The sequence below is a fragment of the Nuphar pumila genome, chromosome 3 (genome assembly GCF_984573655.1).
Source record: "Nuphar pumila chromosome 3, dmNupPumi1.hap1.1, whole genome shotgun sequence".
Classification (NCBI taxonomy): Eukaryota; Viridiplantae; Streptophyta; class Magnoliopsida; order Nymphaeales; family Nymphaeaceae; genus Nuphar; species Nuphar pumila.
Window position 1 is genome coordinate 141,437,985 of NC_143251.1, and position 20,782 is coordinate 141,458,766.

At 37.4% G+C, this 20,782-nt stretch overlaps 2 protein-coding genes across 3 annotated transcripts in view; both read right to left on the reverse strand.

Annotated features, from left to right (window-relative positions):
• Positions 1-1,395: 1,395 nt before the first annotated feature.
• POP1 (ribonuclease Ps) lies at positions 1,396-8,349 on the reverse strand. Its single transcript, XM_090002078.1, has 10 exons — positions 7,879-8,349; positions 7,133-7,229; positions 6,814-6,921; positions 6,493-6,708; positions 5,526-5,644; positions 4,882-5,421; positions 4,343-4,451; positions 3,506-4,044; positions 2,206-2,370; positions 1,396-1,924 (listed from the first exon to the last, which is right to left on the reverse strand). Exons 1-10 carry the CDS (start codon positions 8,322-8,324, stop codon positions 1,729-1,731), a joined length of 2,535 nt encoding a protein of 844 aa, XP_089858204.1. The 5' UTR covers positions 8,325-8,349; the 3' UTR covers positions 1,396-1,728.
• An 8,671-nt stretch (positions 8,350-17,020) lies between these two features.
• The window catches only part of LOC149844150 (uncharacterized), a 28,574-nt gene continuing 24,812 nt past the window's right edge, over positions 17,021-20,782 (reverse strand). For both annotated transcript variants that reach the window (XM_090000346.1, XM_090000345.1), the window contains one exon: positions 17,021-17,872. In XM_090000346.1, the coding sequence (XP_089856472.1) occupies positions 17,246-17,872 (627 nt within the window). In that variant the 3' untranslated portion in view covers positions 17,021-17,245. The remainder of the gene's footprint in view (positions 17,873-20,782) is intronic.

A 20,782-nucleotide genomic window follows, 5' to 3' on the forward strand; every position in this document is an offset into this window, starting at 1 on the left:
CCCAAGGCTTGATGGAGGGCAATCAGGTACTTAATGCACAAATTTTGTATCATGTGATTGCACCAGATCCGGACTCTCACTTTGATGGGGCCCATTAGCCGAGCACCCCGATGACAATTCTGGATTGCCAGCCATGTCATAAATGTCGTTCTCAGGAAAATCATGGTGGGGGAATCTCATGATAAATTATAAAAAAAATATGTTTTTTACTAGAAGATCCCACCGAAATATTAACAGGAATAAAAATAATAATAATACAAAAATAAAATGTACAAATAGTTAATTAAGATCAAAGAATATAAATGAAGACTTTATCGCATTTAACAGGGAGATAAAATTGTGATATTTTGCAAAATATTTCCAAAAATTGGGACGCATAAACGATCCTAGGGTTAGGGTTTGGGCGTTTCGTAGTCAGCGATTGGGTAGCTGTTTTTTTTTTTTTTTTGGATAGGCAAGCTGGGGTTAGGCAGACCCCTACCGGATATTTCTTAAACCCCATGTGGCAGAGGGATTCGAACCTGGGCCTTAAGCATGGCACAGGACCCCGCTTACCACATGGGATACCACCTCGGTTGGGTATCTGGATTTGGTCATGAAGAAACTGACTTGTTCAGATCACAATGATGTTTTATCCTGATCGGTTATGGTTTTACAGATAAACAGACGAGATTTGGACAGTTTCTCTTTTTATTCCATGAATCAAAATCCAAGGCTAATTGGATTTGGAAGGGTTATAGGATCCGGGTCACCGATAAAAACCCAGTCCATTGGCACTATGCCGAGACAAAGTCGCTTGAACCATTCTCTTGGATTGAACTTTTTTATTATACTAAAAATGGGTTGTGGTAAATCCTCTACACTTGCTGCCTGTTGGTGTAAATCCTCCCACTATTGCTCTGATTCCCCTGAAGAAAATTCATAACTGGAACCAAGATTTCATTCGGCCGTAACACAGATGAGCTGATTTGCAACATATCTCAAGCCAATGATGGCAACCCTCACAAGAGGGTAAGGAGCAAATGACGGTTAGGATGCAAAATCGAGATTACTAGATTTCCAAAAATCCAATGTTCTTAGGAAAATTCTGGGCAGCAAACGCCTGCATTCAACATTTGCCACTAATCCAATTGCAAACCATATGATTCTTGAGATTCTTTCTATATTTCTATGCAACAAGAGAAGCCACTCTAGCATGAAAATCTTCATTCAAATACTGAAGAAATCTGGACACACAGCCACTGTAGGATTGGTGCTAAGCATCAGAGTACAAGATCAGCTAATAATCACAAGTTGGCAAGCAATAAATAGGTGCTGAATGATCCATGTCATGGTATCAAGTGGCCAGTTTCCTGACTGGAACAAGTCGATCCCATGGAATCAAAATCTTCATTTGAATCGCGGCAATCACCCTTAATAAATAATATCTTATATATTAAAAGCAAAAAAACATTGATTAAAGAATTGGTAAATTCATGATCTCGCATCCAAATTCTCAATAAAACAGAAAAAAAAAAGAAAAATCGTATGTAACCCACCGTGTCTGCATTCTTTGCACCATAGCATGCCGAAGAAAATGTTGGAAAGGCATTCTCAGCCAATGCTTGAGAATGAAATTTAAACCAAAACGCCCATTCGACTATACGGCAAAATGGGGCCCACAACCATGCCCATTCAAGTGGCCATCCATCTGAGTGAATCCAGCAAAATTGACACCATGGGAATGATTTACATGAAAGATAGATCCTCATTGTGCTGTTCAAGAACAATGGTGGCAAGGCCAGGCCTGTAGGCAGTAGACCTTAGATTCCTGACCAGAACCATAATCTCATGACCCCCCTTGTTCTGCTTCTGTTCCCCTTGCTCCTTTCTGAGTTGAGCAAGCAGTGAAGCCTCACATAGAGCTTCAGCTGTGGGCTTCACACTGTTGATAAGAAAATGAAAACAATTAGAACCAGTTTACAGTATCAGATGTAGAATAATAAAGATCAACAAGGGGGTTGATTCATAACAAGTGCAGGCAGATACCAAATCTACAACCTACGGACCGTAAGATGCAATCAAATTTAATGATTCATTATCCCCTGCGGTCTTATCACAGAAAGAGAAAGTTGCTATCCTCTATCGTGTTTGAGTACCATCAATTCCGAGACATGGTGGATGAGCTGATGCAAAACAGAATTTCCACACACACACACAGAGCACCTGCCACGGACGAACCCAGTGGTGACAAATCCAATCAGCTGTCTATGAAATTGCGCCATGACTGGATCTTGTGGGACTTGCAGCTCCCACTTATCAGAAGATTGCTGGGTGAAGTAAGATCTCAATAGGCTTAAAGGAACTTGTGTCCTTTCCTGTTCATCAGATCTGTAATTCAATTAAACAAGTTGAATGAACGCACAAGAAATTACATAGAGCTTAGATGAAACTTTTAAGAAGAGTTTACATACAGGGTAAAGATGGAAATAGATCCTAAGGCAGTTTCTGTCTCTTCCTTAGATTCTAGTAACCGACCTATTCAAGCTTACTAGCTAGCGTGACTAATGTATCTCCACCACGAATGAGATACTCTTCCACGTTGGCCAGGAACAACCAGTATGATGGCAGGAAACATCATTAACATTACCTCTTCCTCTCATTTTTTAGAATTTTTGAAAATAATGTTCTCGTGGAACATTAAGCTCCTTACCCTATCGTATTAATCATTTTTTCCTTCTTTATATGTGGGAATGCCACCCCTGGTTCAGATTTGGGTGACAAATCCTACTCAGCTGAAGGGGGTTCCCCAGTGCCTGTGTGCCAGGCCGTGTGTAATCAAGCACGCAAGAGGCAGCATGCGTGCCCAGCAGCAAGAATGGCAATAGCACGCTAGGACACTGCTCTTCTGGGTCACTGCTGTTTCTCGTGGCTGGCTAAGAGTAGCAGCACCTATCTGAAAGGTGGTGGTGGCTCTGCCCTCCCCATGCTTGCTCGGTGCTTTCTACAAGAGCAATGAGCGAGAGATGAGAAAGGCGAAGGGGTGAGATAGTGGCACACATAAATGGGTTCTTCTCTTGGAGGGAGGAGCCTCCTTTGATTTCCTTTTCCAAAAACGATAATCCCCACAAGGTGCTTACAACACTATTTTAAGCTATGCCCTAACACTACCCAAATTACACTTTTGCCCATCACCCAAAATTTGGGGCCTAAGTCGCCCCAATTGCATTAAGTGCTAGCTTGCTCAATTTTATTAGCAAGCAGGTAACAGGGAACATAAGATTGGGTTTTTTATAAAACTAAAATACTTGTTCTTCTGTATTACCCCTTAGTAGGTGCTACAAGTTTCAACTTATACACGTTAACAAAATCATGTAACAGCTTCAACATTGCAATCATAATGAGCGTCTTTCATTTTTTTCTAAAACGTTAATCAGTTACATCTTATGACAGCTGCAATCAATATCATAAAAAAAACTAAAGAGAAATGTTATCAAGTAATAGAGAAGATCCATGAACCACTGACCTGGATGACCATAATGAGTAATCCCCAGAAGTAGGTGAACACACGACAGCACCCTCCTCAAAAACTCCTTCCTTATGGCCGTAGAGAACAGTTCTCACAAAGCAGCATTTGTCACTAACAGTTGTACCATTAGCCCCTTTAGTGGACCAGCCAAGACTGCCTTTACTGACTAGCTCGGCAAAACTTTGCCCCATCGCAGTGTCTGGATACAAAAGCAGATGGTCACCATGGATGTCCTTCAAATGCCTGAGTAAAGAAGCAGAGGTCCTTGCTATAATCCTTTGAGAGGCTAGCTCATGCTGCAACCCGTCATTGACACCTGTCAGCATAGAAGCGGCCATTTCCTTGCTATGAGTTGGCAATCCACCCTCTCTATGCAATTTTATGCAATCCCATGGAGGTGGAATTGGTACTCTCATAGGTCTCTTTGAAGGAGGGCGAACTGCAGCTTCTCTATCAGATGCTGCAGCTTCAGCTGCCATTTGGTCAGCATATGCCTTGCAATCAGGAAAATCATACGGAAAAGAAGGCAGACCAACCTGCACACAAAAATTAAGTTGTATCAAGTACTGGACATCTAGAAACCTGTGTTTGGGTTTATTAAAAACAAGTTTGTGTAGATTTCTTTTGCTGCTGAAGTTGTTTTCTGATAGAATTCTGCGAAAGGAGAATCACAACAGTTGTCTATCAAGACGACAACTCAATGTGACTGTACCGGTGGAATAGTGGGATTTAAATCCCAAGTTTAAAGGGTCAAGAGATGTTACTACTTTCAAAGAATTCTGACACTTGCCCAAAAAGTCAGACATTACATTAAGATTATTTTCTGACACATACATCACAAGCGATCCATCTTCTCTCCCGCAAGCCAATTGCACGTCCCCCATATGAGATAAGAGGAATCCAAAATGCCTTAACCCAACTTATAGGAAGAATTATAGACCACCTACAGACAGGAAAAGAAAATATTGTTATAGAAAAAAAATCTCTGAATAAATTATGCATGTCACATATAGCTATGCTCATGTGCGTGCACATGGGAGCATACTGCACGTGAAACTAACTTCGAACCACAGAGGCGCAGATGCCTTTGAATCAAGTCGTTGTATTTGCAAAATACATTGAATCAGGTCAATTCTTATAGTGGAAACAAGAAGAGACAAGGGATGGTCTTTGTTCACCCTCTAGAACTAGACATCAATATCATGAACAAGGTCTCATTAACACAGAAATCAATGGGATACAAACAGAAAGGATGGCCTAATGCATGTATTTGCACACATCACACATTACAGAAAAAATTTCGCATATACAACATGATAGAATAAATTTGCTTCATCACTTAACAAGAAATTAAAAAAAAGACATTAAATTACCATAAACAAGAGACCTCTTTATGGCTGTTCTTCAAAAGTAAAATAGGACATGATCTGGAAAAAGCATTAGTACTCTCAGCAGTATATGTTTCTGGATTTGCCTTATCAATGCAGAAGAAGGACAAGCGTCTCCAGTGCTTTTCAGTGCAAAGAAGAGACTCTTCCATTGGAGAACTCAATTTTTCAGTGTTCAACTCCCACAACTCTTTAGAATCAGAAAAGAAAATAGAATTCTCTTCATGTGCTAGCCAGGTACCTGCGAATGACTCCATGTTATTCATCGTTGCTTCTGAGCATGAAGCAATGTTTTCTTCAGAACTACCATCTTGCATCACAGGATTGGCTGGAGGTGTCCCTGAATGACATTTAGTTTCATTCACAGGTACCACACGGGGATCTAGGATAGTTGAAGAGAGAATTGCATGAGACGGAAGATGCTCTGCATGTTTAAGAGAGAAAGTCTTTGAAAAAGTTGAATTCATGTGCTCAACTGCAATATCTGGATTTTTTAATTTAGAACATCTGGAACTGGTACATGGCCTGTCAAAAGAGGAAATTTTTCTCATCACTAATGCCACATGCACAAGCATGACATGCAACTTCCAGACCTCCAATTGAAGTGGATAGAAAAATAGATGTCTTACTCCAATACTGGTTTCAGCAACTTTTGGCAAATTTTAAAGGCCTTGGCACCAATGAGTTCCAATCTACCAAGCTCCCCTTCACGTGAAACACAGTTCACAGATACACAGTTCTCATGCATCTGAACATAAATTAATCAGAAAAAATTAATGTTACAATTAACAAATGAGACATCCACATCTCAACATTGGCAAGAAACCAGAAAATTCATGAAAATAACAACTGCTAAACTCTCAAGTGAACAAGAAGCACACAAAGCAACAATCACATCCAATCTACCAAACCAAACGTATTATATCTGGGTATATATTAATATGAAATTTTGAAGTTTATCAAGCATGAAAGAAGAAAATTTGCTGCTTCAAAGCAACGAAGAAATCAAAATGCTTAATCCTACAGCAATGCAATAGAAATCCACAATGTCAGAAAACACATCACCAACTCTATGGCTCAGTCAAACTTCTAATCAAAATACATTTCTTAGATCAAACATGGTCCATAGAAATCCACAAATGGAAAAAAGTGCCATATCTCCACTCTCATATACAGTCAATACCAAGCATCATGTGTAAACTGAAGCATCCTTGCGACAGATGTGTGTGTATGGAAATTATTGGCTATGCTCGTGGGTTCCAAAACACCTAGTTGAAACTAGGAAGGCACTATGTGTATCATCATGCAACCAACTGAGAACAGACAATGAATAGTAGTTTGCTAGAACAAGCGAAAAAACAGGGATAAGATACTATATATCCACTTTAAGTAGCAACTAGGAAGGCACTATAACAAACATGTGGCACTATGTTCACTTCACAAAAGTAGTAGGTTCTTAACGAAGGAATCTTAAGTACAGACCTGCAATCTCTCAAATAGGAGACCAAGCAAGCAATGTAATTTCATGGAGACCATAAGCATTGAAAGCGACTGCATTGAAGTAATAAAAAAAGAAAACATAGCTTTGATCTAGACCTGTGCTCCACAAGAAGCTTTCAAAGCATCAAATCCTTCCTTGAATGATGCCGCATGCAACCATATCCACAATTGGCGCTGCATTTTTTCACCACAAAAGTTCTGTTCATCACCTGCAACATTCTCAATGCCAGTATCAACAGAGCTTTGAATTAATGGCCGCCACATATAAGTAACAGGTGCGATTGCCCGAGAATCAGCTCCAGCATGATAAAGCTGCAAAGATGACAAAATTGTAAATACCACATTCATTTGAAGGAAAAACAGAGTCTTTCAAACTTTCAAGAGGAGCTTAGATTCTTTATTTGGAAAGATTTCTACCATAGACTGGCCATAAGTAGCTCCATAAAGTATAGGCTTCAATATTTCTCCAGAGATCGTCGAAGGTGATGGCTCCAAAACCTCATCTAAAACTGCCATTATAGATTCCTAGAAACACATACAGCAGAAAAGGGTAAGAATGCAACACAGAATATACATGAGAATGTTAAAAAGCTACAATAAGCCACTACAGAAAAGTAAGTCCCATCTATGGAGAAAAAATGAAAGATTCACAATAAAAAATGCTGCAGTCGTACTAACAAAAGCACAAATTGGTAAACCCAAGCAGACGAGACCCCAGAAAGACTGAAGCACTTACCTTAGCACCCTCCAACTGGACTGCGCTGAGGTAACTCGCATCATGTATAAGACAATCGCGTTTCAGCTGCTTCAAAATTGCTCTCGATCCTCTCCCTCTGTAAACACCAGACAGACAAAATGGAGTTTCTGGTAAAGAAAAATCACCCAATCAACCCACAGTTCAAGAAATCTTAGAAAAAAAATTAAACAAGCATTCTTACTAATCCGTATGAAACTAAGCTCCCAAATTTACTCATGCAAACAAAAATCTCAGATGATCATAATTCCTAGAAAAATCAACAAAGTGAACTCAACAAACAAAAATTCTCGCCAGTGGACACACACACACACAATTTGCTCGTAAAAAACCAACAAAATAGTCCAAAATTAACAAAGACAGTAGATTTGAATAAATTTGTATCAAGTAAAATGCTTGAGATTTTGAATTGCAAGCCCGTGGCTTCCATGAGAATATGAGTTCATGAATTCCATAAACTACAGAATCCACATTTCATGAATTCCACAACATACAGAATCCACATTCCACAAAACAACGACGAAAGGACCTCCTTATGTATCAGCAACAAACCTCCCATCCCCGAGTCCACGGAATCCACTTTCAATTCCACGAACCAGACACGCAAAAAGAAAACTTCGAACCCGAGAAAACAAAAGAAAAAGGAGATACAAGCAAACTTTACCCACGTGCGCGCGCACACACACAATCCATTTCCACGGAAAGAGAAACCCTAGAAGCGCCATTACCTGCCCGATAACCCCAGAGGAACATAAAATCCCCATCTTTTCGCCATCTCGAACCGCTTCGCATGCCAAACATGGGTTCTCAGCCTCTTCGTGCCGTCCCCGGAGACGCTGAACCCCGACCTAGGGTTTCCCTTGAACTCCATCCTCCGCCTAACCCTCCTGCTACGGGCCTCCTCCTCCTTCCTCTCTTCCGAATCCGTATTTCTCGCGTCATCGCCGGAGATCTGCCCCACCTCCCGCTTCCTCTTCCTCTTGTTCGGGCGGGAGGTGGAATTCCGGCGACTGAGGAAACTGGAGGTCCTCCTACGCTTGTGGCGGGGGACACTGAAATCGGAGCCCACCCTGCCGGCAACGGCGGCGTGGAGGGAGCAGAGCTCGGCCGATCGGGCGTCGGCGAAGCGCTGGACGTTTAGGGCTCGCGGTGGCGGTCGGCGCTCTCCCGCCATTTTGGCCCCCCACCAACTCACAGTAGGAGAGTGGGGACCAAGATCCTTGAAATCTTCTTTTATAGTCAGTGAGAAAAGTTTAAAACGCCAAAATATCGTCAGCAAAAAACTTGCGATAAAAAAAAAATTTTAAAGCACTCGCTTTTTTTCGGCAAACTATCGGAAATATTAAACAAATTTAAAAAAAATACAAAATAAAGTTTTATGAAGAACTAAAAATAAAAAACAGTAATTTTCATGATAAATAGCCGATAAAACATGAATATCATGTTTAAAACGTAATATTTATGTTTTTACGAAAAAAATCGTGATATTTTCGCGATTTTCCATAAATATCGCAATATTTGTAGTGTAGCGTCATAGATTGGGACGTGCCAGGGATCAAATTCGGTTCGGATTTAGGCATTACTGGATCCGACATAAACTGATCCAGCCTGATTGGATCTGAATGTAGATTCAGACTCAGACTCCGATACAAAAAGGTAATACTAAACCCAGACCCGGTTAGCTGATTGGATAAGTAATCGGATATCTGTCGAATTTATAGATTTGGTTCTCATTCGGATAAAAATCTGCGTACTGAATCTGATTCGGTTTGTTTCAGCAAAACCGACTGATCGGATTCAGCTTAAACACAACCAGAGAAGGTCATCATAATTAAGTACCGATGCAAATGCGTCAGATCAAATCTTATTCTGATCCGAATCTCCATGTATTTAGTTGCTCCAGATCCTAACTGTTTTGCATCCCTATAATTAGGGCTGGTAGCAACTCGTGGCTCGGCTTGGTTTAGCTTGTCCCAAACTCGTTCTTGTTCTGTTTGTTTGGATGGCGAGCCGAACACAAACTCGTTCATTATACATAGCCCAGCCGAACAGGAACAAAAGGTGATCGTTTAGATAGCTTATGTAGAATTTATGGAACTAATTGTCTAAAAAGTATGATTGCTCAATTGGGTCATTGGGCTTTACATGTAAGTAACACGTTGAAAGTTCTGTTTCAGCTATGAACCCTTTCAAAAAAAAAAAAAAATTTATTTAGGCAAGCAGATTAGACTCATTTGGCTTGGACCTATACGAGCTGAGCTCGGGTTGCGGCTGGCACAAGCCATATGAGCCGAGCCCAAACAGCCCCTGTTCCTTCAGCTGGTTTACCAGCCTTAACTATAATTAAGGTTAAAAGAAAAGATAAAAATTAACATATTCTACATGACAAATGATTTTACTTTAGCGGTTGAAAACTTTATAAAGACATTTTCAATGAAAACTTGTGAAAATCGGACATCAAACAATAAAAACCAACTTCCACTGTAATAGTGAGTCGAGTCAATCCACAGAAAACAGAATACATCCGAGTTTCAATATCCAAATGAAATTCACTTTATTAATGAACTAAAAACAAAGTTTATACACTATCCAATCAATACAAGCACTCAAAATACAATAAAAAAACTCAAAATAACAAAGAAAACTCCTATCAAAGGTGCTTGAGCCTTCAACGCACCACGGGTAATCTCGCCTTTTTCCACACTCACAAAGGTCTTCAATTAATCTCCAAAATGTTGTCCTCGATACGAAGACAGCTCAAATCCCCTGTAAACACTCAAAGGGAACATGTTAGAGTACAAAATAATCAAGTAAAAAAAATTTGTACCAAATGAGATATACTAGAATTCAAAAGATTAAAGTCAAAATTGAATGAACCTACACTAATCAAGCAATTAAGCACACAAGTCTAAAAGTGCTTAGTTATAACAACTACCAAATTAACAGGATGCACTACCAACAATAAACTAAGCAATGTTTAAAATTAAAAACACTTAAACAAGCTAACGTCAATCTAAAATTATTTTAAATTTAAAGGAAGTTTAAAACTTAGAATAAAACAATATAGAAAATAACTCCTAAGCTATGACACGTCCTAGATGGGGTCTGCACTTATTAGGTAGCAACAAAGAGTGGCTGACACGTGGCTCGGGTAGGGCTCTCTAAGAATTAATCTTAAGTTAAACTAAATTAACTAATTATCATAAGATAAATGTAAGTAAAAGACTAAGATGAATTATGGAAGTCTCCTTAATTAACCTAAGCAAAAATTTAACAACTAAGGAGTAAAATTAAGAAGTAAAAAAAAATATTAAAGTCAGCCTAATGTGAGGCCCTAGAAGAGCGACACCTAAGAGAGAGAAGGTGGAAGGGATTAGAGATAAGAGAGAGAGAAGAAAACAAAGATAACGTGAGAGAGAGAGAGAAGAGGAGAGAAGGTCGACCTCTCCGTGGAGGACCCACACGGTTTTCTAAATTTAACTCTAATCTAATACTAATCTAATTCACCTAAATGCAATTCAAATCTATCTAAATGCATAAAAGTTGATAAATAAAAACTATCCTAAATGAAACGTGAATCTATCCTAAATGAGATCAAAATCAAAATTATCTAAAATCCTATTTAAAGCAAGAGGTTAACAAACCCTAAAATTTAGGAAACCACCTTTTTACTGAAATGGCCTAGATAATCTAACTAATACCTAACGTGCCCCTAGGAGATCGATCTCCTAGAAGACTCCTAGCTAAAATCAAGGTCTCGACTCCTAAAAGCTAAGATTTAGTTCCTAAAAATAGGGATTAGATTTTTTTGATCCAAATACCCATGAGTTATTGTTCTAGTGTTTAAATTGACCCTACTCGCATGACCAGGGCTGAATACCAACTAAACAAGTCGAAATTAATGGCTAGCACATAGAAAAATTTCACAAAACACGCTGAATTTTTCTACAAAATCGGCTAACTCTAGAACACTTCTACAAACACTAACCAATTTCTAGTTCGACTTAATCAATCAACACAAAATAAGATCATAATCAATCATACAAAAAAAATCAGACTATAACACACGTCCTAGTCTAGCAATGAACATAGGAAAACAAGTAATAAATCAATGATAATCTAAGGAAAAAACAAACTAGAAATACCATCTTAGTCTATAGTCCTAAACTATAGTAAGGGATGCAAGAAGGCTTACCTTTAGGAAGCCTGACGAGTATAGGTGCAAGAAGAGCAGACCACGATCTTGGGAAGGCTCTCTCACGTCTTTGAATGGCTCTTTATAGGTATGCAAAATCCAGCAAGGCTTCGAGGTGGAGTGATGGAGGGAAATGCACAGAGAAGACCGAGAAGGAGAAATCCGGTCGCTAGATGCAAGAAGATTGATTTGGCCTCCCGAATGCTTGATTTCTCAAGCACAAATCATGCCTCTAACCTAAATGAACATGCAAAACCAGCAAAGATACATGGAGAATAATCACAAAAAAAAAGTGAATGAGAAACCCAAATGAAAAGATGAACATGGAAGAGAGATCGAAGGAGAATATCCAAGCCGGACACGAAGAAAAAAACTCATAGATGCAAGAAACACCAAAAGAACACATTCCTTCAACCATGGACAAGGTTTTTCAATAGAGTACATGTCCAATATGAGGAAGAATCAGAAAATAAATTTTTAATATTTCAAAATACCTCAATTATGCTGAAAAAAAATCACCTGAACTTGAAACTTATCTAAAATTGCACCAAGCCTAGGTTGACCCCTATTTTGAGTCATTTGGGTCTTGGAGTGGATAAGAGGATCTTATCTGGTCCAAAATCCAATAATACTTAGCCTAGACCAGGTTTGGATCCGATTTGTTGTTGAAATCTTCTTTAAGGTATTAAAATACCCCCAACTTCTTTGTTTTAGCTTCTTTCTCGCTCAATCTCAAATCATGGCTCTTTGAAACCTACAACGATATACACATGGCCTTTAAACCATAAAAACATAGCTAAATGCATACAATTAATGATTAAAATGTGATACATTTAATGTATCATCAATAAACAACATAAAGGGAGTGTTTGATGGTGGGCTCCACTCACGCCATCTAACAAGCTTGAAAGTTTCTCTGCCTTTCCCACCATTTTGAGGAATCAATATCCTTGAAAAATATCAAAGATAAATAGTTGCCATTAGCAACTTTTTATCATAGGTAATTTTTTCTTCAAGGAGAAATTTACCAAGGCGTTAAACGCGCTCAAATGGGGTTGATAAGATACGTGAACTTGTTAGATTCAGATCCTCTTAACTATGGGATCTCAGGCACAAATCTCGATGGTAGCAACCCCTGGCTTAACTAGGGTGCATTTGATTACTTTTGATCTCAGATCCGAAGGGATCTCAAACCCTATGATCAGAGATTCAAGGATCATGAAAAAGAATGAAAACCATTAATATGAATCCTTGAGCCTATGTAATATCATGTATTTTTATGCTTAGTTAAATTTTGAGATTTCTAAAATTTGGCTGTGTTGTAGAAATATAGGAAAACCCTCGATATTAGGAAGAGATAATTGAGTATGTGTGTGACCCAGATCTTATTGATAAGACTGAAACAAGCCAATTAAAAGGTGATAAAAAGTTTTTTTTCAACCTTTAAAATCAAGCAAAATTTGAGTTAAATTTAGGCAAATTTTGAATTATATATTGATAGATGCGCTTCAAAATTCTGAGTTCTACGGTATATTATTTTTCTAAATTCGGGATACGGTTGGCCCAAAAATCATAATTTCTCAAAAAAGGCATTTCTCAATGGGACTGGGTCTGGATTGGATCAGACCGAATTTGACCCATAGATCCAAGTTAATATGGATTTGGACTCAGTCTAAGACCCATATTAATTAAGATCTTATCCAACTCATGATCAATATGGATTTAAATCTTGGATCTAGATTTAAATCTAAAATCCAGATCCAACAAAAATACAACTTTAAATTCAATATACAAGTTTAAATTAAAAGATTTTAAAGTAAAAAAGACTCTCAGAGGGATAAGGCATCCTCTGGAAGTTTTTTGATATTTATTTAATAATAAATAAATTATTAACAATTAAATTATTATTAAATATTATTTAATTTCGATTTTCAAAAGTTATTAAATGGTGAGGACTCTAGAAGATTCCATAATAGTTATTAGAAAGACATAAGGTAAGAGAATAAAAGAACTCTAATAGAATTAAAAAAAAAGAAAGAATTGGAAAAGTCAACAAAGGGAGTTTTAAAAAAATTGGAAAGAAGAGTTGGAGATGGACTCCCATATGGGAAGTCCAATCTTCAGCCCTCTTTACTTGACTTTCTTTTGAATTACAGGCTGATATAAATGAATTGGCTTGATAGGTCTGGTTTGGATTAGACCTTATCCAAACCAGCCTACTGCGAGTTAGGAGTAACCCTGGCCAAGCGCACCCCCCCCCCATATATATATATATATATATATATATATATATATATATATATATATATATATATATATATATATATATATATATATATATATATATAGTGATAGTTATTTATATGTGTGTCGACACAGTTATTGCTATTGGTATACCAAGAAAGTGATATCAGTGGATGTTGATTTTTCTGGTGTTCCGACATTAGATGTTGATTTTTAATGTTCTGATAGATGGTGTTTATTCCTGATATCGGTCGATGAGCAAGTGTGAAACCTAGTAATAAAATACAAATTGTGTGTTAAGCTACAACTGAAAACCTAACTTGAACTCAATAATTGTTGTGCCCATTTTTTAGTGTCTACAAGTTTTAATGGAAAGTATAACTAAAATTGTGTGTATTTAATAGGGACATGCATACAAAAGAAAACTCTGATAATAACTTAATAAGTTACTCATGCATGTGCATTGATTTCATGCATCTTTAATGCTCTACATTAGATCATGCACATTTACTTATTTTGTTACATGTGATGTATTGATATTGAATGATTATCGTTCTTAAATGCACGAATGGTTGTTTGAATTATGAAATAGTTGTAGTATATTCCTCTAAAAATATTGCATAAATTTGGTTTATACTTTTCTTGTCTATTTGAATTGCTAGAAGAATTTGTACGCAGGATCTATGATTCTGACACTGTATATCTTATATTTTTCATAGCCTTTGATGCCCAGTAATGAAACAGGTTGCTACTGAGAGCTACGAGGATCACAGGACTACTTGACATTCTACTTTGGGATAGAGTGACTCTATATTTTGTTTTACTTGACTTTTATTTGCTTATTGTTCATAAACTTTATTGATTGATGAATAAAGTTATTTTTTTTGGGGATAATGGTGGAGTAAGATCCTTTGTGGTTGTGGATGTATTATGATTGTAACGCCCTGGGTCTCTTGGTTTGTTTCTGCAATTGTTTTAAAAAAATCACTTTTCACGAGTATGAGTTGGGGTCGTTATAGCCTCTGGTTTGACCTTGCCCCCTCAAGCCATAGGTCAAGGAAGTCGCGAGCTTGGGGTTATGCTTGAACCTCACATTCAAGGATTGCAGAGGCTTGGTTTGCAAAAAAGCAAGAATTTGGCATGGGCTCTTCATTATCAACATCAGACCTTTTCCCAACTACATGGGATTGACTTTACAGTCATATTTTTTAATTTATATCTATTTAGAGCTAAAACTTTAATCACTTTACAATCTTTTATTTCACTCCTAACTGTCTCCTTTCAGTCTTTAGTAGCATGGACCCTTGATTAGGTAAATGAATCAAATAGTGTTTGGGCTTCAACTGTTAAGGGTACACCCTTGTTGAGCTCACCAGCCAAATCAAGCCAACCTTGAGATCTTTAGGAATTGAACTTTACAAGCTGATTATGAGCTGACTTGTTTTCTAAAAAATGTGTTTTTAAAACTTGAAAATATACCGAATATATAAAATATAAATATAATGCATGCATAAGACATATATATTACCTACATTTTAAGGATATAATATATAGGCTCAAAATGAGTGTATAAAATATAATATAAACTCGATGCACCATTGCGAGATATAAAAGTCGCCTAATAGCAAAGGGATTCACCAAAGAGTATGAGCATGATTATGATGAGACTTTCAGTTTTGTTGTCAAAATAGGTGAAAACTAAATCAATTGGATGTAAAGAATGCATTCTTGCATGGTCATCTTAAAGAGGAAGTTTATATAGAGCAACCACGTGAAAGGGATTCAAAGAATTATGTTTGCATATTAAATGGATTGAAGCAAGCTTCAAGGTCTTGGTTTGAGAGTTTTTCGGTTGCAATTCAAGGCTATAGTTTTACTCGGTCCTCATTAGATCATTCACTCTTTATTTACAAAGGTAACAATCTTATCATTGTATTACTAATTTATGTTGATGATATAATTGGTACAAGCAGGTGTTGTGAACATATTAAAGAAGTGAAAAGGTTCTTAAATAAAAAATTTAAGATGAAAGTTCATAGTCTACTACAATATTTTCTTAGGATAGAGGTAAGCCAACTACAACTCCAATTCTCATTCACCAGAGATTGGGAGCAAATGATGAAGAATTGGAGTTGTAACCAACACAGTTCAAAAGCATAATTGGAATGCTGCAATATCTTACTTTTATCTGTCCAAATATTGTTTTTGTTGTTAATCAAGTGTCACAATTGATGCATCAGCCTATAAAACAGAATTTTGAGATATTTAAAAGGTACTGTTGGAGATGGCTTGCTTTGCAGAGAAAGAGCAACACATGAAGATGTACTTATTCAGATGTCGATTAGGCAAGAAATCTTTATGAGAGCGTCAGTATCTGGATACTATGTTTTTCTTCTAAGAAATTTGGTCTCGTAAAGTAGTAAGAAACAAAAGGCTATTGCAAGGTCAAGTATAGAGGCAGAGTATCAATGCATGACTGCAGTTACAACTGAAATGACATGAATTAGACACATGTTGTATGATTTGGGAGAAGTGATCCCCAAATTACTCTTGTTGTGTGATAATCAATGAGCTATTAAGATTTTAGTAAATTCAATTCAACATGTAAAGACAATGCATATTAAAATTGATCTAACATTTTATTCATCAAAAAGTAAAAAAATTAGGAGATGGAGACTGGCTATTTCCTGAAGACGAAGTGGCTTACTTGAGGGAGGCTATTAGAGTGTGAGGTTGAGGTGGTTGGATTTGGATCCAAATCACGTCAGGCATGATTTCTATGTTGACGTTTGTTTATTATGTTGTGGTACATTTGTTTCCTAAATGCCCTTATTAGTTGTTTCTTGCATTGTATACTGTTAAGCCTAAATCTAACAGTTCATCTCGTTTCCCAGCCCTAATCCAGGATCATCCATGGCATTCAAATGCACCCTGATGATTCCAGGAACTAGGCAGCTTAAATTGCTTACTTCATATGTCAGCAACTCAGACCCCTAGTTTCTCCAGGACATTTAGGGCGTGTTGAATGCTTCAGTGGTGACTCTAACCTGAACCTATCTCATTATTGACTCAGGCCAAGTCAAAGCAATCAGGACAATCGCTCAGTGGTACCATGCCTTCAATAACTCATGGACCCAAGTAGGGCCTTGGAAAATCAGGCTCTGGCTTGTGTTTAGGCTCCAGAGAAGTTGTGGCATCAGTTCTAAGCATTGTAGGTCCTCATGTACTTCAAACAATGGATGACTTGGATAACTCAGCAATTTAGATTATTTGAGATCAGCAATATGGGACCTAGAGCTGCATCTTGAGTTGGATCACTACTGCAGGATCCCCCATGGGAGATTTTCAATCCAAGTGTCTATCCGCTGAGAAAAGATCAAAGTTCGCCAAGTCCTTTAACGTTCAACAAAAATAACTAATTAAAAAAAAACTATAATTTTAGCTAAACATTTATATAGAAATTATACATGTTACTGACAAAACATAAATTCTGATATTAACAGAAGGAGCATCTATACTCTACTAAAAAATCAATTACAATCAGTATTCGCCTTGCTGCTGCAACTGCCTGATTGTGATGCTAAATAGCAATAAAAAACAATGCATCATCTTTATTTTGAGCTCTTTATGTTAACATGAAAATTCTGTAATATTAACTAACTACCGCACCACCTTCGTTTCCGAGCTGGTCTTTGTTTCAGTTCTCCAGTTTCAGTCAAAACATCGACAGCAGGGGTCAGGTTCTTGTCATTCTTATCAGACTCCTTTGGAGGAATTGGTTCCTTAAATCGTTCCCTCCTTTTTTCCATCTTTGCCAGTGTCTCAAGGATCCGTTTATTGTCACATGCAGGAAGTGACTTATTATCATCTGTCGCAGCATTTTCACAGTGCAGTAGATTCCTGTCTTTGTTTCTACACCTGCTCTGATCGAAGGTAGAATTAGCATATACTTTTCCTAGAACTTTCTTCCCCATTGTAACCACTTCTTTCTTGCTGTGTTTCTGCACTGCCGGATCTTCCTTTGATACAGAAACTTCGCTGTGAAGCTTAACTGGATGCTTGTCCAGCCATGTATCGTTGTTATGTTCACAAGTATTATGCATATCAGGTGTGTGCCTTCCAATTTTTAAGTTGATTCTGGAAGGACACTGATCTTCCACTTTAGAGCTCCTAGAAGACATGTCGCCATCAGTATGTAATTCATCAAATTTCCTGAAAGCCCTTCGTTCTTCATCGGATGGAATGCATCTTAGACCTCCAATCTTAGAGCATCTTTTAGGAAACTGCAAAGAAAGAACAAAGGATTTAGCACAAACCATAAGAAAAACCAAGAACAAGTTATAGTGCAGTGTAACAGCTTATCGTCAAAGATGATGGATGCGGTCAATCCAGGTCCGGTAAGCCAAAATACCTGAGCTGATGCGAGTCAGACAAGTTTCAAAGTGAATACCACAACATTTAAAGAACCCCTGTAATTATGAAAGACAAGATGTGCCTCCTGCAGGGACTCATGTTAAGGTGTGTGGCTGTTGACACAGGTTCATCACTCACACAGACACTCCTGAATCATGATCTGTCTCTTCAGAGACAACATTACTAGCATAGTAGCATGCCAGATGATAATACCCAGATCAAACTCTTTGATGGATATGAATAAGGCCGGTGTGCTAAATACTTTACGGTGGGAATAAACTAAAACAAGATAAGGGAAATTTTTTTGAACTAATCAAGATGCATGATACAGACAAATAAAGTTTAACCAGCTTGCTAAGATGATTCCCAGAAAACACAAAGCTAAGATTCATGCCAAATCTTCATAAAGTTGCCACTTTTGAAACCATACGGCAGCATGTAACTTTAAACATATATCTAGAGTACAAACATTCATCAATACAACATACTGCACAGTTTCACAGCTTCCAATTTCTTGCATTGAAACTTAAACTTTTGCTGTTATTGGCATTCTTCACCATTAAGAAATGAAAAAGTTCATCACTGATGACAGAAGGTTGACATCATATCATTAAGATGATTTATTGGAGTGGAAAATAACGAAACATGTGTTTTATGAAAAAGAAATATCCTGTGCATGAAACCCTAGCGGATTTCACAGGAACATGTGCACGTGCATCAGTTAAACAAAAGTTAAACACGCATTTGAGTTTTGATTATGCTAGTGGAACAAGAGCTCATACAGCACAACAGACAAATGACTACTCTCTCTCTCTCTCTCTGGGTGCTTCTATGGTGGTACTGTACCACCATAACTTAGGGTGGTACACTTTATTTACATAGCTTTAAGCTCCAAAAGCAAAATCTAACCTTTGGATGATGTTTAGCATGCTCTATTTACTAGTTTCATGTGTTAAAGTTGTCTCAAATAGAATGCTTTATACCATTTCTAAAACACCCTTATTTTCATGAATTGTAAGCCATTGATTTTTCACCATTTCAAAAATCAATCTTATGGTGTATTAGATATGAAAAAACCTTTTATCATATTAAATAAAGCATGCTAAATATATATGTACAGATAGATCTACCATTTGGCAGTTAGAACCATACAAACAAGAGCGTGTACCACCATAAGGTATCATGGCACAGAACCACCACATATTTTCCCATATAGGGTATATAGCTTAGCCTGCAGTCTCTGAAACAGACCCTATGAATTACTTCTGGACCAGTAGCATTATCACATAAAATCAAAATGCTAAGCACAAAAAGGAAAAGGGAGCATCTACAGGATTCATCAAGTATGCACAAGTCCAGACAAGAAAATGATGAAAGTTAAATGTAAGACATAAGAGAACCAAAAAGAAATCCAAAAAGGCCCAAACTTTTTTACATGACACTGCCCCTGAAACTTCAAAAGGAAAGCAGAGTTTTGGAAGGGCCATAATCTGCTCCCAAGATCAATGATAAAAGAGTAAATTAGTGACATCCAAGTGCTCTTGTTCATAATAACAAATTTGATGTGCTCTGCCCTCTTGCAAAACTCCGTATCTTGACAATACAAACAGCACTTCAACACCATGAAAAATAAGTAGCCCAGAAAAGGAACTTGGAGTCTCCCCTTAGTAATCATCTGACTCATAATGTATGTAGTGACTGCTCCAGTAACATTTAAAACTGACTTTCAAAGTGCCTATTTATAGTAATTGATTGGTCAAAGTTTTAGATCAGTTTCAGTCACAGTAACAATTCTCCTCATATCCTCCAACCATGCAAAACCAGATTTAGAAGCATGCTCTCACTAGGACAGAAGGTAATGTCTTACATACATGAAATCACGAGTTTAAGAGATGCCGTGAATCAAACAATGGACCAAGCCCTTGATATCAAATGTCCCCACTTGGATTTTGCTTCACGAGTTTAAGAGATGCCGTGAATCATGACAAATATAGTCACATAATATATATACAGTAAGAAAATGATGCAGCACTAAGCAGTGTACAAAACATGCATGATAGGGTCATGAAGGCTCTAACTGAACTACCATGACAAGATCACCAACGTGAAATTCTCAAACCAAAATTGAGGAACCTGTTTCGGACAATAGGAAGCCTTACAAAGTCTAAAACTCTATTAAGGCTATCTTAGTCCCAAGAGAAGATGCACACCTCCTGGTCAAGGTAATTCTTTACATGATATCCATAAAAAATCAAGGGTGTCCTTGGCACCTAAAGATTACAGATACTATAGTTATCTCTTGAATATTCATCATTAAACTTGCATAATTGAGAATCATATGCATGTATGGGAAACTTTTGGAACTGATTTCAGATAGTAAGAAGACAATACTCTATCAAAAGCTTGAAATACTTGGTTAGCTTGAGAACCTTTGGTTGGGAATGGATAATTAACATTGAACATTTAGTAAATAATTTTCATAGTAGTCATGCCTAAGATAAGCAGTTAATAAACAAGCTTACATACAAATAATTTTTTCTTTTAATTGACCTCTTCTACATCTGAATTTTTCAACAATAAGAACACAGAAGCTTTTAAATTTTTTTACATAGCTTATCCATCAGGATTCTGCTTCTCTCATGTGGCTAGACAACTCCACCTCTACCTATTCCTTTTCAAAGACGTGATGTATATAGCTGGTATAGAATCATCCCTATCATGCTCAAAAAGAGGGTAAAGCAAGAGATACTCAGGTGCTAATCTATATGTCAAAGAAGGTA

Coding starts and splice junctions, on each gene's coding strand:
- POP1 (XM_090002078.1), bottom strand. CDS start 8,324: ATGGCGGGAGAGCGCCGACCGCCACCGCGAGCCCTAAACGTCCAGCGC. Junction 6,922..7,132: donor TCCAGTTGGAGGGTGCTAAG/GTAAGTGCTTCA, acceptor ATGTGTTTCTAG/GAATCTATAATGGCAGTTTT. Junction 5,422..5,525: donor TTGCTGAAACCAGTATTGGA/GTAAGACATCTA, acceptor CTCTTTTGACAG/GCCATGTACCAGTTCCAGAT.